This window comes from Sinocyclocheilus anshuiensis, unplaced genomic scaffold, assembly GCF_001515605.1.
Source record: "Sinocyclocheilus anshuiensis isolate Anshui unplaced genomic scaffold, SAMN03320099.WGS_v1.1 scaffold25, whole genome shotgun sequence".
In the NCBI taxonomy this organism is placed as follows: domain Eukaryota; kingdom Metazoa; phylum Chordata; class Actinopteri; order Cypriniformes; family Cyprinidae; genus Sinocyclocheilus; species Sinocyclocheilus anshuiensis.
In genome coordinates, this window is record NW_015536477.1 from 407,926 (window position 1) to 421,122 (window position 13,197).

The following is a 13,197-nucleotide window of genomic DNA, read 5'->3' on the forward strand; positions in this document are numbered from 1 at the left end:
CATTGAACTTTCAGCTTCATAACTTTGCAGATATTGTTTATGCTCAAACAGCAACATTACACACTAACGTTAAAAAAGTGAAATTGCAGTGAACCACCCCTTTAAAGAAATTAATATTTTTATTCAGAAAAGATGAATTCATTAAATTGATCAAAAGTTAAGACATTTATAATGTTAAAAAAGAATCCTGAAAACAATATATCATTGTTTACACAAACATATTAAGCAGCTCAACCATTTTCAACTGTGATAATAATAAGAGATGTTTCTTGAGCAGCAAATCAGCATATTAGAATAAATATAAATTACATTTGAAAATATATTAAAGTAGAAAAAAGTTATTTTAAATTGTAATAATATTTTATATTATGGTTTCCACTGTATTTTTAATCAAATAAGTGCAGTCTTACTGATCCCAATCTTTTGAACGGTACTGTAAAAATAAAAAATGTAATTAAATAGCAGTGTTTACAATCTTGGTGACTCACCAGCAGTGGTGGACGAAGTACACAAATCAAGTACTTGAGTAAAAGTATAGATACGTATAATAAAATATTACTCCAGTAAAAGTAAAAGTACTCTCCAAAATCCGCTGACAGACAGAGGGGAGACAAAAGCCCACATTGAAGAGATTTATGGTGTATTAATTAATACATGCATAAGTGTGTTTACATGTGAGGGCCTGAGACAGGGGTAAACCCAGACTGACCTAGTTTGACATCTCCTCGCTCTGTCAAGAGGATGTTGGCACCCTGTGGGCAACCAAGAAGGACACAATGAGCACATCCACGGTATCATCTTACATGCATTATTGTCCTATAAAGAAACTCACTCATATACAGATGAACTCTAATAATGTATATCAAACACTATGTGGCAACATGGATATATGCAATAATGGCTTGTAAAATTACTTTTATGTCTCTATGCATTTTTCCCGCTTGATGGAGATGATGTAGACCCTGTAAACAGAAAACAATTGTGAAAAATACATCATAAATGGGCTTTACACATATGAAATGATTAACCTAGTGTAATTTTTAACCTTTCTAACCCTGATTAATAATTATTCCTGGGTAGAAAGGTATTAAGATTTCACACTGTACATTTGAAAAGGTTAACACTTTTATTTGCATGTTTATAAGAATTCGCTGTCCAAACAACAACTGGTGAATAGAACCCCATCCTTGTCAGTTTTATATGGCACTAAGTTACAATACAGAAAAAAGATCTGCCACTATTGCTGTTACATCTGAACTTTTATATTTTGTCTGATACAAATAAGAGCGATAACCAATAAATGGCTGATATTAAAATTCTGTTTTAAGTTTTATTTAAATTATAAACTTAAAACATCAAAAACTAAAATGAATAATTTGAAATGTTAAAAGTGTATTTACATTACACATTATAATTCACGGTATGAAAAATGCATTTGGAAAATTATGGATTTTTAAAAAAAGTGTTTTTTTAAAAGTAAAAAAAAAAAAAAAAGTAAGTTTTTCTTAAATTACTATAATTTAATATTTTATATTATAGTGATATTGAAGATTTACTTTGGATAAATAATTAATAATTAAGTTAATAACACTGGCTGGGAAAGTACAGCAAGCATGCAATGAGCATGCACCCTTTTTAGAAATGTCTCACCGTAAATCAAATTATCATCGCTATAACTGATGCAATTGCTATTTACTTTAACAGTGTCCCTCAGATGCAGAAACTAAACACAGCATGTGGAAGTTTCTGTGACTGTACATGAATATTTAACGAGGGGAGCATTGTTTCGTTTATGATCGACTGTCTGTTGCTAAACAACTCGCCACAAAATTCTAGCTCTATATTGTTGTAACATTGTACACCTTTGGCACCGCATTGCAGGGTTTGTGCCGCTTTTAGCTCCCTTCGAAGAATGGGAACCAAACAACATTGTAGTCTCAAAAAAGAATGTTTGGTAACCACACAGTTTCTGGTCCCCATTGACTTCCATAGTATTTTTTTTAATCCATATTATGGAAGTCAGTGAGGACCAGCAACTGTTTGGTTACCGACATTCTTCGAAATATCTTCTTTTGTGTTTAGCAGAAGAAAGAAAATTCATATAGGTTTGGAACAACATGAGGGTGAGTAAATGATGTCAGAATGCTATGTTTTGGGTGAACTGTCCCTTTAAGGAAAGACAACAACAACAACAAAATGACTAGAATAATTTAAAAATAACAATTGAAATCCCTTCCTATTGCCTCGTGAACCTTATGCCGAGTTCACACTGCACGATTTTAGCCCGATTTTTCACTCGCCGACAGGTTTTGCGAAATCGCCGACAAATGCCTGAAATCGGAGGCAAATCGGTGCTCGTTCACACGAGTGACAATCACGCTATGTGAAATTAGTTCTGACTGAAAAACACATCGGCGATGACCTACAGCCAATGAGAGAGCACGATACAGGGCAGCGGGAAGTTCGGGGAGGAGTTATATGAAACGTAGTTTGCGGACCAGTGTTGCCAAATCCGCGATTGCCGCCGGTTGTTTTTCATGTCAGCAGGTTGAAGCAACCCCAATAACGTGATATTTAGGCCCTGGAATGTTAATTGTACCAGGAGAACCCCACCAAAAAAAATGTGTATTTTACCCCCCAAACGCGATTTGTTACTGGGGGACCCCCTCGAAAGTAATTGGGCTATTTTCAGGCTAGTTTTGAGCAAGCGGCAACCTCCCGCTCTCTCTCGTGAAGCCAACAAGGAAGTGACTTAAACTGCAATTCATCGACTGGCCGCTAGAGGCTGGCTACAGCAACAACTGGATGCTACCCCAGATAGTCGTTCAGTGTGAACGCAACAGTGATGCGACGTCTTTGAAAATCGTGCAGCGTGAACTCAGCATTAAGTGATAGAAACATTATGTAAGATGTGAAAGCATCCTCACCTGAAGTGTTTCTCTGCTCACATAAGCTATTTGTCTCTCTTTCAGAGGACCAGTGACTGCAGAAACACAATGACCTCATTTAGACTCACAAAATACCATTTGTGCATTAATCCTCTATCAGCCAATATAAATAACAACAGAAACCATTTCAATCTGCATCACCCTTCTTACGGAAACAACATATAGGAGGGCTTGCTTTTGAAACAAATAAACATCACAGCCTCAGCTTTTTTTATCCAATCAATTGTTAAACAACAACAAAAAAAGATTGATATATAATAATTGGCTACCTACTTGCAGGGTCAATAATGACCTATAACATCTATGTACAATAACTGAAATGATATGCAATAATGTATCATATTAATTATTATTATAAATGTCAATCTTTGAATTGTACCATGGTAAATATCCTGCAATGATCCTCCTCCACAGAATTCCATGCAGATCCATAACTTGTTATTTCTGTGCAATATGAAGAAGTTTGTTGTTAGTTTTACTTCAGTTTTCTGCAAACTGTTACTTTCTGCAATATTAGTTTCTTGCATGACTGACCTGAGGTAGCTACCGAAATAGGCCACAATGTTTTTGTGAGTGCAATCTTTCATCATGGTTATCTCATGTTGAATGCTTGAAATGTCATCACCTGACAGAAAAAGAAACAGGGGTCTCGTCTGTAATCTTGTCTGATTCTGCTTCTCCTCAACATAACAGCAGGATTTACAGGGATTAAACGACTGAGCTAAAATTCAGATGCTGCAGTGAAGAATTCAGCATCAAACTGAATTTACAGAATAAAATATGATATTCTGGGTATCTTTGAATATATTCAAAATACATAAAAGTTGCAACCACAAGCCTTTCTCAATCATTTTCAATTTAAAATCTAAATATATGTCGAAGTTCGGAAGCTCAGACAGCAAAGAACTACTGTAACATATAATTTTGACATATTAGTGACCCACGGTAACATGGCAAAAGTTGCTAGATAAAGAAAGATTTTGACTAAATATTGCATAGAACATATTTAATATCAACCTTGTTCACATCTCATAAAATTCAGTTATGAGATATATGACTTAACTTTAGCCTCTTTACATAACACTAACTTCCTTGGCGAATAAAGCTAATTCTGATTCTGAATTCCGATTCTAACCACATCTACTGAAAAGGTCAATACATAGTGTGCATCATATCAGTAAAATGCAAATAAGAACATTTGATTAAAAATGGTTTATGACCTTACCATGGTCCAGTTTGACCACTTTAATAGCTGCGATGACTGAAGTCTTAATGCTACGGGCCTATAAGGACAGAGAAACAAACTGGTGGTTTATGCAGATGAATTTAATAGCAAATAAGCAATACATGATGACATCAGACCTTTGCATCAGTCAGTTAATGAAAAATGTCCTCCTGGTTCTTTTGAAAGATCGCTTGTATCAAGCCACCACAAAATTTATTGTCACGCCACTTTCAAGTTCCAGTGCTTCAAGTTTCTGCATTGTTTTTGCGGTTGTACTGGATCACAAAAAAGTATTTTAATACATTCACAAATGCACGCTACCTCTTTCAAGTCTGACGGGTTTCAGTTATACCTTTCAAAGGCTTTATACTATATTAAAGGGGTCATATGATGTTGCTAAAAAGAACATTATTTTGTGTATTTGGTGTAATGAAATGTGTTTATGCGGTTTAAGGTTCAAAAAACACATTATTTTCCACATACTGTACATTATTGTTTCTCCTCTATGCCCCGCCTGTCTGAAATCGGTCTGAAAAGCAAGGTGTGCTGTGATTGGCCAGCTATCCAGTGCGTTATGATTGGCCGAATACCTCAAGCGTGTGACGGAAATGTTACGCCCCTTACCATACTGTGATGCCCTGTCCAGCCGGAGCGATGACTCAAAAACATGAAAACCCATTATAAACGAGGCATTCGCTGCATCCAGTGGGGACATAATTATGGATTATAATGACTTATACTGTCTTTTGCCGCATAAACGTAAAACCATGTCTGGACTTTAGTCTTTGCAACTTTACAGATCTTCTTTATGCACCAAGAGCTTGTAACACTCCAAAGCGAAAGGAAAAATTGAAATCGCATCATATGACCCCTTTAACAGCGAAAGAACTGTGATTGTATCACAAGGATTTCCCTTAAAAAGAGCGACAACAGCAAGAAAAAAAACCCGTCTGCCTTCACTGAAAACCATCATACGAACCACATTGTGTGCCTCTGTGGTCTACGCAAGACAGAAAAATGAAGCTGTCTGCCTGTAACCATGGTAACCAGCAGCCAATAGTGGATCAACAGACACTGGAAAGGTGAAGTAGAGATGAAAAAAACGTAGCAGTGCTCATTTCCTGTTTTCTTTCCTGCTGAACCAAATCACATCCTGTAATGTGTCTTTCTCCGTTATCAAGGCCATGATTCATGTTTGTTCAGGCAGGGTGATATAAATGGACAATCCACCCAATTAGGGCAGACAAGGTCACCGTCAGATCCTCTACACAAACATTTCGAAGAGACAAAATGTGCATACGGTGTTTGCGAATCTTTTTATTATTTGCTTCCTTGTATGCAAAAAGATATTTTTCACGCCCTGTTATTTCTGTTGCACGGTATGCCACCATGACCAGTTCAGTTCATTCAAAGGAACAAATTCCATTTGCAAGGAAAATTCATGTTTAGTATCCTGGTTACTTTTTCTATGAGGAAGGTGCATACATCGCATGGTTTTAGGCTGTTAAACATGCCAGAGCCACATGGGCGTTACTGAACATCAAAGTCAATGGGGTGTGAAAATTGAAGTCATAGTAGAGTAACATGGTCAGACAGTACACACATCATTCATACTAGTTCCTACAACATGTTAATGCAAATGCATAATATGTTACAAAGTAGGATATAATATTCAAGTCTGAAGCATAATCAACACTGTTGCAAATATAACAAAGATACAATATACTATAACAAATGCTGGAAAGTGTTTTTGCTGATAGACCATTTGGACCAACAGCAAACCAGCTACCAGCAAGGCATGATTATAACAACAACTCATCCCTTTTACCAATACAGACAATATCAGAAAGCCTCTTATACTGAAGTAACTGTGGTTTTGGGATGGAAACTTTGGTTATAGTATTTTTGCATCATCACTCGCACAAACACAAGTGCCTAAGAGCTTTACTTGCACTAAATGTTCAAGGAAATCGTTTCTCTAAGATACTTTCTGTCGTTTTCCTACCTTAAACACATCTCCATATGTCCCGCTGCCTATGCGGTGTATCAGCTCATAGTCATCGAGCGGATCCGTGTGCGATACGCCGATCGCGTCCATAGCAGCGCGGCATTTGACTCGTTTTCTCACGGTGCAAAATCAAGAGCGGATGATACTCATCCAAGTGCCACTAACCACCACTTCCTCAACATCCGCGTAACAAGTGCACTAGAGTGAACATGGCAGCGACCACACAAACGCATCTCTCTCCGGGGGCGTTCACGCTAGACGCGTTCGCAAGAGCGCAACAGGGTGGCGCAGAGACGCGTTCTTCAGCTGTTTTTAGCTTGACAGGACGTCTATAATAACAACGCAACTCTGAGGGGGAAAAAAACAGCTAAACGCGACGGAACAGTCAAATATTTGCTGTTATGTGTACATATAGAGCGACAATTAGCTCAGACGGAACGCATAACGCGTCCTGTATGTCGTTACGTTGAGACAGTTTAGATTAAAACGTTTAAATTAAATACAGAGGACTAAAGACACATCATGCTATTGTACTTTTAATTTCTTATTTGGCTTTAGTCAGTTATATTAGCATGCTTAAACGTACTGCATGCTTCTTATTTATATGACATAAAATATTTTACGACTTTTGAATGAGAAACGAATCTTAAATTTCCTTTAAGTATTGCTAGTAGACCTTAAAACATAATGGACAACAAAATACGGCGGTATATGACATCAATATTAAGTTATAGTAGATATCGAATATTACACTCTAAAAAATGCTGGGTTAAATACAACCCAGTGCTGGGTTAAATAGGGACAAACCCAGCAATTGGGTTGTTTTGACCCAGCGGTTGGGTTAAATGTTTAAATGTTTAACCCAACCTTCTGGGTAGTAACCCAACCGCTGGGTCAAAACAACCCAATTGCTGGGTTTGTCCCTATTTAACCCAGCACTGGGTTGTATTTAACCCAGCATTTTTTACAGTGTACAGTTTATCACAAATATACTAACAATACTTTACATGTATTAAACAATGTGTCTTGTTTGAAACAGTGTACAGTGTGCGAGTGCCATCTATAGGTTCTTCGGCGTCAGAACAATATATAAACACTCGTGAGACATTACTGTGGGTGACTTGAGAACTTCATATTCACACCTATTTATTCACCTTCCTATTTAAAAAAAAAAAAAAAATAAACTAACGCTTGCTTCCTAATCTTTTTGTAATCTATCTGTTTTATTTTCATTTATTATACAATTAGTAAAAGCAAAAAAGGCCTCTAACACTAGCTTGCTCTATTCTTTTTCTACTCTATCTGTTTTCTTTTTATTTATTATATTATTAAAAAAAAACCTTGCTACGTGTACTGCGTTAAGCTAACTGAGACTTGTTATAGCACTTGCATATCATTGCTCTTTTGTTGATTTTGCTTGCTTCCATTGTCCTCATTTGTAAGTCGCTTTAGACAAAAGCGTCTGCTAAACGACTAAATGTAAATGTAATGTAAATGTCTGACTATATGTAATGGTCCTGCATTAAGTATAAAAGCAGAGTCTAAAACACATAAGAGAACACTACACTATTTACTTGTCAACTTCTAGGCTATATGTCGAGAAAGCAAATTTACGAATATTTGGCTCATGAGTTTTAAATACGTCACAACGCTTCAGAAAGATTACGTAGAACGTCAACATGATCATTAATATTCATGACCTAGTCTAATGCATAGAGGTGGAACTGGGGTGCTCTGCATTCACCTTGAAGCTTCCGCGAAGGCTCAGATCCGAATTCGGTCCTCGAACCCATCCACTCTCTCCTTAGTAACTGCGTGTCTCATTTCTACTTCAGTTGTCAATAAAACTATTCATTCATTATAACCAAGCCTTCGCCATAGTAGAATTTATGTGAGACAAGCGCCATCTAGCGGCCAATCTCCGGTATTCAAAAAATGCGCATGCGCAGTGCACACTCAAACGGTGTGTGTAATGGCTGTCTGATGGAGTAAGTGAATTTAGTTGCTCCGTCTCTTCTGCTTTCAATTTGACCATAACGTCGAGACGTCTGAGTTAAAAATGGTTTATATTCACCCAGAGACGCAGCCTAAGACGAAATCTAACAGCGTGAAGTGATTAACCAATATGTAAGTCTATTTTTATTATAATTATCGAAGCGTTTGTAAGGGAATAACGGACACAGTTCTGTAATGCTACTGTTAGCTGGGCAGATAAAAACAATTGAACTCTACGTATTTAACACATTTACCTCAAAAACATTGTGTTTTAAGACCTCTAAAGCAGTTAAATATAAACTTTAATGGATTATTAGTATTAAGACGATATACTTTAGTCAGCACAAACTCCTCGCAGCCAATGAAAGGCAACCGTTATTGTTCTGGTTCACGTTTAAACTTGTGTTCTGTCGTCCTAACGTTATAATATTTATGTCTGTAAAAGGTTTATATTTTCAATTTTTCTCAGTCCTGTTTTTCTTTTTTTTAACTGTGTGACTGTTGATGTGTCGGGGTTACTAGAGTTCAAACACGATTAACACGACAGGCATGCCCATAACTTATCCTAACGTTATAATATTTATGTCTGTAAAAGGTTTATATTTTCAAGTTTTCTCAGTCCTGTTTTTCTTTTTTTTTTAACTGTGTGACTGTTGATGTGTCGGGGTTACTAGAGTTCAAACACGATTAACACGACAGGCATGACCATAACTTATCCACGTGAGTTTAAATATGAGAAATACAGCACTATATTCTCGTCACAGCACAATTATTTGACTGTATTGTTGAAGAAAGCAGTATGGTTATGTAAGTGTAGTGGTTTTTTCCGTCCGGTGGTAAGAAGAGAAGTAGGTGTGTCGTTCTTACACTTCCGAAAAGTACCTTCGTATTCTCATGGTTTCGTAAAGATAGAGTATTATTATGGTTTTAGAGATGTATTATGATTTTGTTTGGAGATAATATCATATTTTTGTATTATTATTTGTATTTGTTAGCAAATAAACATTTCAAATACTCAACAAAAAACTTTTTATAAAATATATAAAATGTGTACTCAACTAAAAGTTCCAAGGCAGTAATCTTTTCCAACAATATAAGTCTTTATTATCACTTTTTATCAATTTAACAACCTTGCTGATTAAAATAATTAATTTCAAAAGAAAGAAAAAAAAATACTAACCCCAAACTTGTGTATATTGTTACAAAATATTTCTATTTTGAATAAATGCTGTTCTTTTTAACTTTTTATTAATCAAAGAATCCTGAAAAAAGTATCACAGGTTCCAAAAAAAAAATATTAAGCAGCAAAACTGTTTCCAATATTGATAATAAATTAGCATATTAGAATGATCATGTGACACTGAAGACTGGAGTAATGATGCAGAAAATTCAGCTTTGCATATTTTAAAGTATATTTATATAGAAATCCATTATTTTAATTTGTAATAATATTTCACAATATTAAAGTTTTTTTCTGTATTTCTGATCAAATAAATGCAGCCATGATGAGCAGAAGAGTCTATACATAAGTCTATGTATGTATGCACATTATTATTATTATTATTATTATGCTAATTAATTTTATTTGGTCAAATATAAACTTATCTTGTCTGAGTGTGTCTCATGATTTATTTCCTCAAAGGCTACAAAGCTATGTGTCATTTCAATAGGACTGCTCTGTTATTCTCTGCTTGAAATCATGTTTCTCTCTCTCAGTTGAGGTTGAGGCCTTTTCGGTGCCCTGCTGGTCATGGCGATGAAGGCGCGTGTGGAGGCGGTGCTGAACGTGGGTCTACGGATCCCCAGCATCATGCTGCTGGATGTGCTGTACCGCTGGGACGTCAGCTCCTTCTTCCAGAAGATCCAGAGGAGCAGTCTCAACAATAACCCTGTCTTCCAGTACAAATATATTGCCCTGTACCTGCATTATGTCGGTATGTCCAAACACAACAAGCAATTACTCCTTGTCTATACAACAACCACTGAATGACATTGAACTGGAAATGCTCTTCGAAAGAACTCCTTGAAGTCTTAGGTTTCTTAGCTTTGGGCATAAAAGGGATAAAGGGTGAACTAACCCTTTAATGATGGGGGAAAGCATGAACGATGGTGTGTTACTACTTTTTTTGGGGGGACTGATCAGGCTTTTAACTGGTCAATGATAAAATGGACAACAAAGTTAAGGCTGTCTAGTCTCTTATCTAGACTTAAGGGTGGGCTTTTTTGACTTGACCCAGTAAGATACCACCCATAATACCATAGCTGCAACACTGGCAAATGTTGTGTGGCCAAGTCGCACTTATATTTTCTTAACCAAATGTAAAACATGCAATATTAAAGTGTATCTTCATGGCTAGTTTCAATTTGTGGTGGTCATGGTGATGTTCCACACGCAATAACATCTTTTGTGTGTGTTCTGGTTCTTTTGGCTGTCTGTGCTCTCTGTTGAAGAAAAGCAAAGTGCTAGTGTTTGCACTCTGGCTGGAGTCCTTTTGTAATGGACCAGTCAGTGGAAACACAGAGTCAGGAGTTGGGAAGATTTTTATGATGGGAACAGTCAAGGTTGTTAACCATTAAACCCGTAATTAAACCATAGAACTGCAAGCTGTAATTAAGGCTCATTCTGGGTCACAATGCCTGTTTTGTTTGTGTCAAAGAAAACATGGAAACAGAGAAAAGCTGTGCAAATGTAAATGATATGGAAAGAGTTCGATCACTCTTATTCTTTATAGACAGAATAAAGAGTCCAGCTCTGCACTATGGGCTTCTCTCAGCCAACCTCATGAGATGCACCCTGGGTAATGTTGTCAACTTGTCACGAAAGTATAAGGTGACACAATACCTTGTAGGGCTGGGATGAAATATTTGAATCAATTCTCATTTTGATGAACCGATACCAATTCCTAAATCCCAAGATTCAATCTGTGCTGTTTTCAGTTGATGAACAAAACTTAATAAAACATAATTTGTAGCACACATCCCATCTAATAAATCGCAGTAAGCTTTGTGCTTTGTTGCTTCTGATAGCTTTTAAATTCTGGTAGTTTTATTTTAAAATTCAAATGGTAAATACTGTTGTGGTGCTTTTCAGCATAGCGTGACAAATTTCTGTGCCTCAGTACAAGCGATCCTCAACAGTCCTCTTTACTACCAGTTACTACACGTATTTTTGTGTTTGCTTGGTTTTTATTTTTATGTAACTGACTTGGCAATAATAATTACTACTACTACTACCAGTTAGTGCATGAAATGAACATGAATGAGCATCAGAAGGTCTGCTGAAAGAAGCAGTACAACTTACTCACTGAAATGTCTCCGGTTTCATGTAATTGCTCAATCAGTGTTTCAATCGTGGAAAGACGTCAGTGAAACAGCTTGTGAGCAGTGTGTCATGCAACATCACATTTACCTCAGGAAAGACATTCAGTGTCCATAAACTTGATGATCAGCTAGTAAAATAAACCCTAGAAAGTGTCATTTAACATGTTCTTAAATATTTAATGTAGGTTTGAATAAATGAATCATGAAAAAAAGATATGACATCCACAGTTTACATGTTTATATTTAAACAACAAACTGGAATAGAAATATAATTGTTATGGTAATGCAAAGTTATTATAGTACATTTTTGTTTTATGTATACACACATGCATATAGTCAAAGTACATATACCATATTCAAAGTATTTTCTTACTGACTGAATCTCTGCTGTCTGAGATTCTGAGGGGGACTTAATAATAATAATAATAGTAATAATATTTCTAAGACAGAAATATTACTTTTGTAATTAGGGTTGCAAAGGGGTGGAAAAGTTCCGGTTTATTTCCGGAAACTTTCCATGGTAACATAATCTAGGGAATTTGGGAAATATTCCAAGTTGGGTACTTTACAGGAATTTATGGAAATTAATTGGAAATTTGGAGAATTTTTTAGAAACTGTATCATATACAAACTTAAATATCAACATTTTGTTTGGTCATAAGCTGACATGCATGCAAACTAATGCAAAGTTAAAAAAATGGGGGGTATTCCCCCTTTAGGTGACTAGGGGTTATTGTGTGGGGGGTAGGGTCATTTTTAGACCGTTTTTTTATCTCCTCTCCTCAAACATCATCAAATGTTTGCTCAGTCAGTGTATTTGTTTTTACAATGGTATAATTTTGTTGTGCAATAGCTTACACACAGCACAAGAAAGTTTTAAACATAAATTTATGTAATATTTATGTAATTCATGTGAATACTCAACAAGATGGACATTTTGACATTATTTTGTGTGCAGGATTCAAGAAATGATCTGTGCATGTTATGGAGAAATGCACAGTGCATGTAGGGTGTGTGGCCTCAATAGCCCTGCAGTAAGTGTGCTGTGTGCATGTGAGGAATGCGCAGGGTAGAAATTCAACTGAAATAGCATTAAATCTACTTGTTTTAACCAAGATTATGCTGGAAGATTTTATTTTTCAACTACATTTTAGGGATGGGTCACAATTTTCGAATATTCGATTAGTTGAATCAGTTCAATTCAAGTTTATTTGTATAGCGCTTTTCACGATACAAATCGTTGCAAAGCAACTTCACAGCAAATTAAGTTTCTACAATATTTAGTGGTAGCTTATCAGTGGTGACTGTCAGTTAATGTACATATGGCAGAAATGTACGGAAACATCTATTAAAGACGTAATCAATTAAAGACGTAATCAAACAGACGGTGAACACTATTAACAGCAATTATTATATGATGCGATCAAACTTTGGTAGTTCTGTATGTTGTTTCAGGGTTGGCATCATCTGAGGTCCTCTGAGGGGTTGGCATCATCTCTTCTCAGGTGTTCTGGATCCAGACTGAAGCTTGTGTAAATCAATTATAACACCCAGATTTTTGACTGTAGAGGAAGTAACAGTACGTCCATCTAGTTGCAAATTGTTATACAAGAGATTCTGTGTACTGTCTTTTGGTCCAATAAGTAATATCCCTCTCTTATCCGAATTTAATAAGAGAAAATTATTGGTCATCCAATCTT

At 36.1% G+C, this 13,197-nt stretch overlaps 2 protein-coding genes across 3 annotated transcripts in view; one reads left to right on the forward strand and one right to left on the reverse strand.

Annotated features, from left to right (window-relative positions):
* The window catches only part of LOC107663030 (mitogen-activated protein kinase kinase kinase kinase 2-like), a 22,457-nt gene extending 15,952 nt beyond the window's left edge, over positions 1–6,505 (reverse strand). Inside the window, exons 1-7 of the mRNA XM_016453207.1 lie at positions 6,179–6,505; positions 4,174–4,231; positions 3,483–3,573; positions 3,328–3,392; positions 2,928–2,983; positions 915–962; positions 673–752 (exon numbers count right to left, since the gene is read on the reverse strand). Coding sequence (XP_016308693.1) covers positions 673–752; positions 915–962; positions 2,928–2,983; positions 3,328–3,392; positions 3,483–3,573; positions 4,174–4,231; positions 6,179–6,271 — 491 coding nt within the window. The 5' untranslated portion in view covers positions 6,272–6,505. The remainder of the gene's footprint in view (positions 1–672; positions 753–914; positions 963–2,927; positions 2,984–3,327; positions 3,393–3,482; positions 3,574–4,173; positions 4,232–6,178) is intronic.
* A 1,605-nt stretch (positions 6,506–8,110) lies between these two features.
* Positions 8,111–13,197, forward strand: part of rnf145b (ring finger protein 145b) — a 30,795-nt gene continuing 25,708 nt past the window's right edge. Inside the window, exons 1-2 of one of the 2 annotated variants that reach the window (XM_016451111.1) lie at positions 8,111–8,169; positions 9,893–10,110. In XM_016451111.1, coding sequence (XP_016306597.1) covers positions 9,927–10,110 — 184 coding nt within the window. In that variant the 5' untranslated portion in view covers positions 8,111–8,169; positions 9,893–9,926. Of the gene's footprint in view, positions 8,309–9,892; positions 10,111–13,197 lie in introns of both variants that reach the window. The other variant, XM_016451031.1, reaches the window with a different exon arrangement.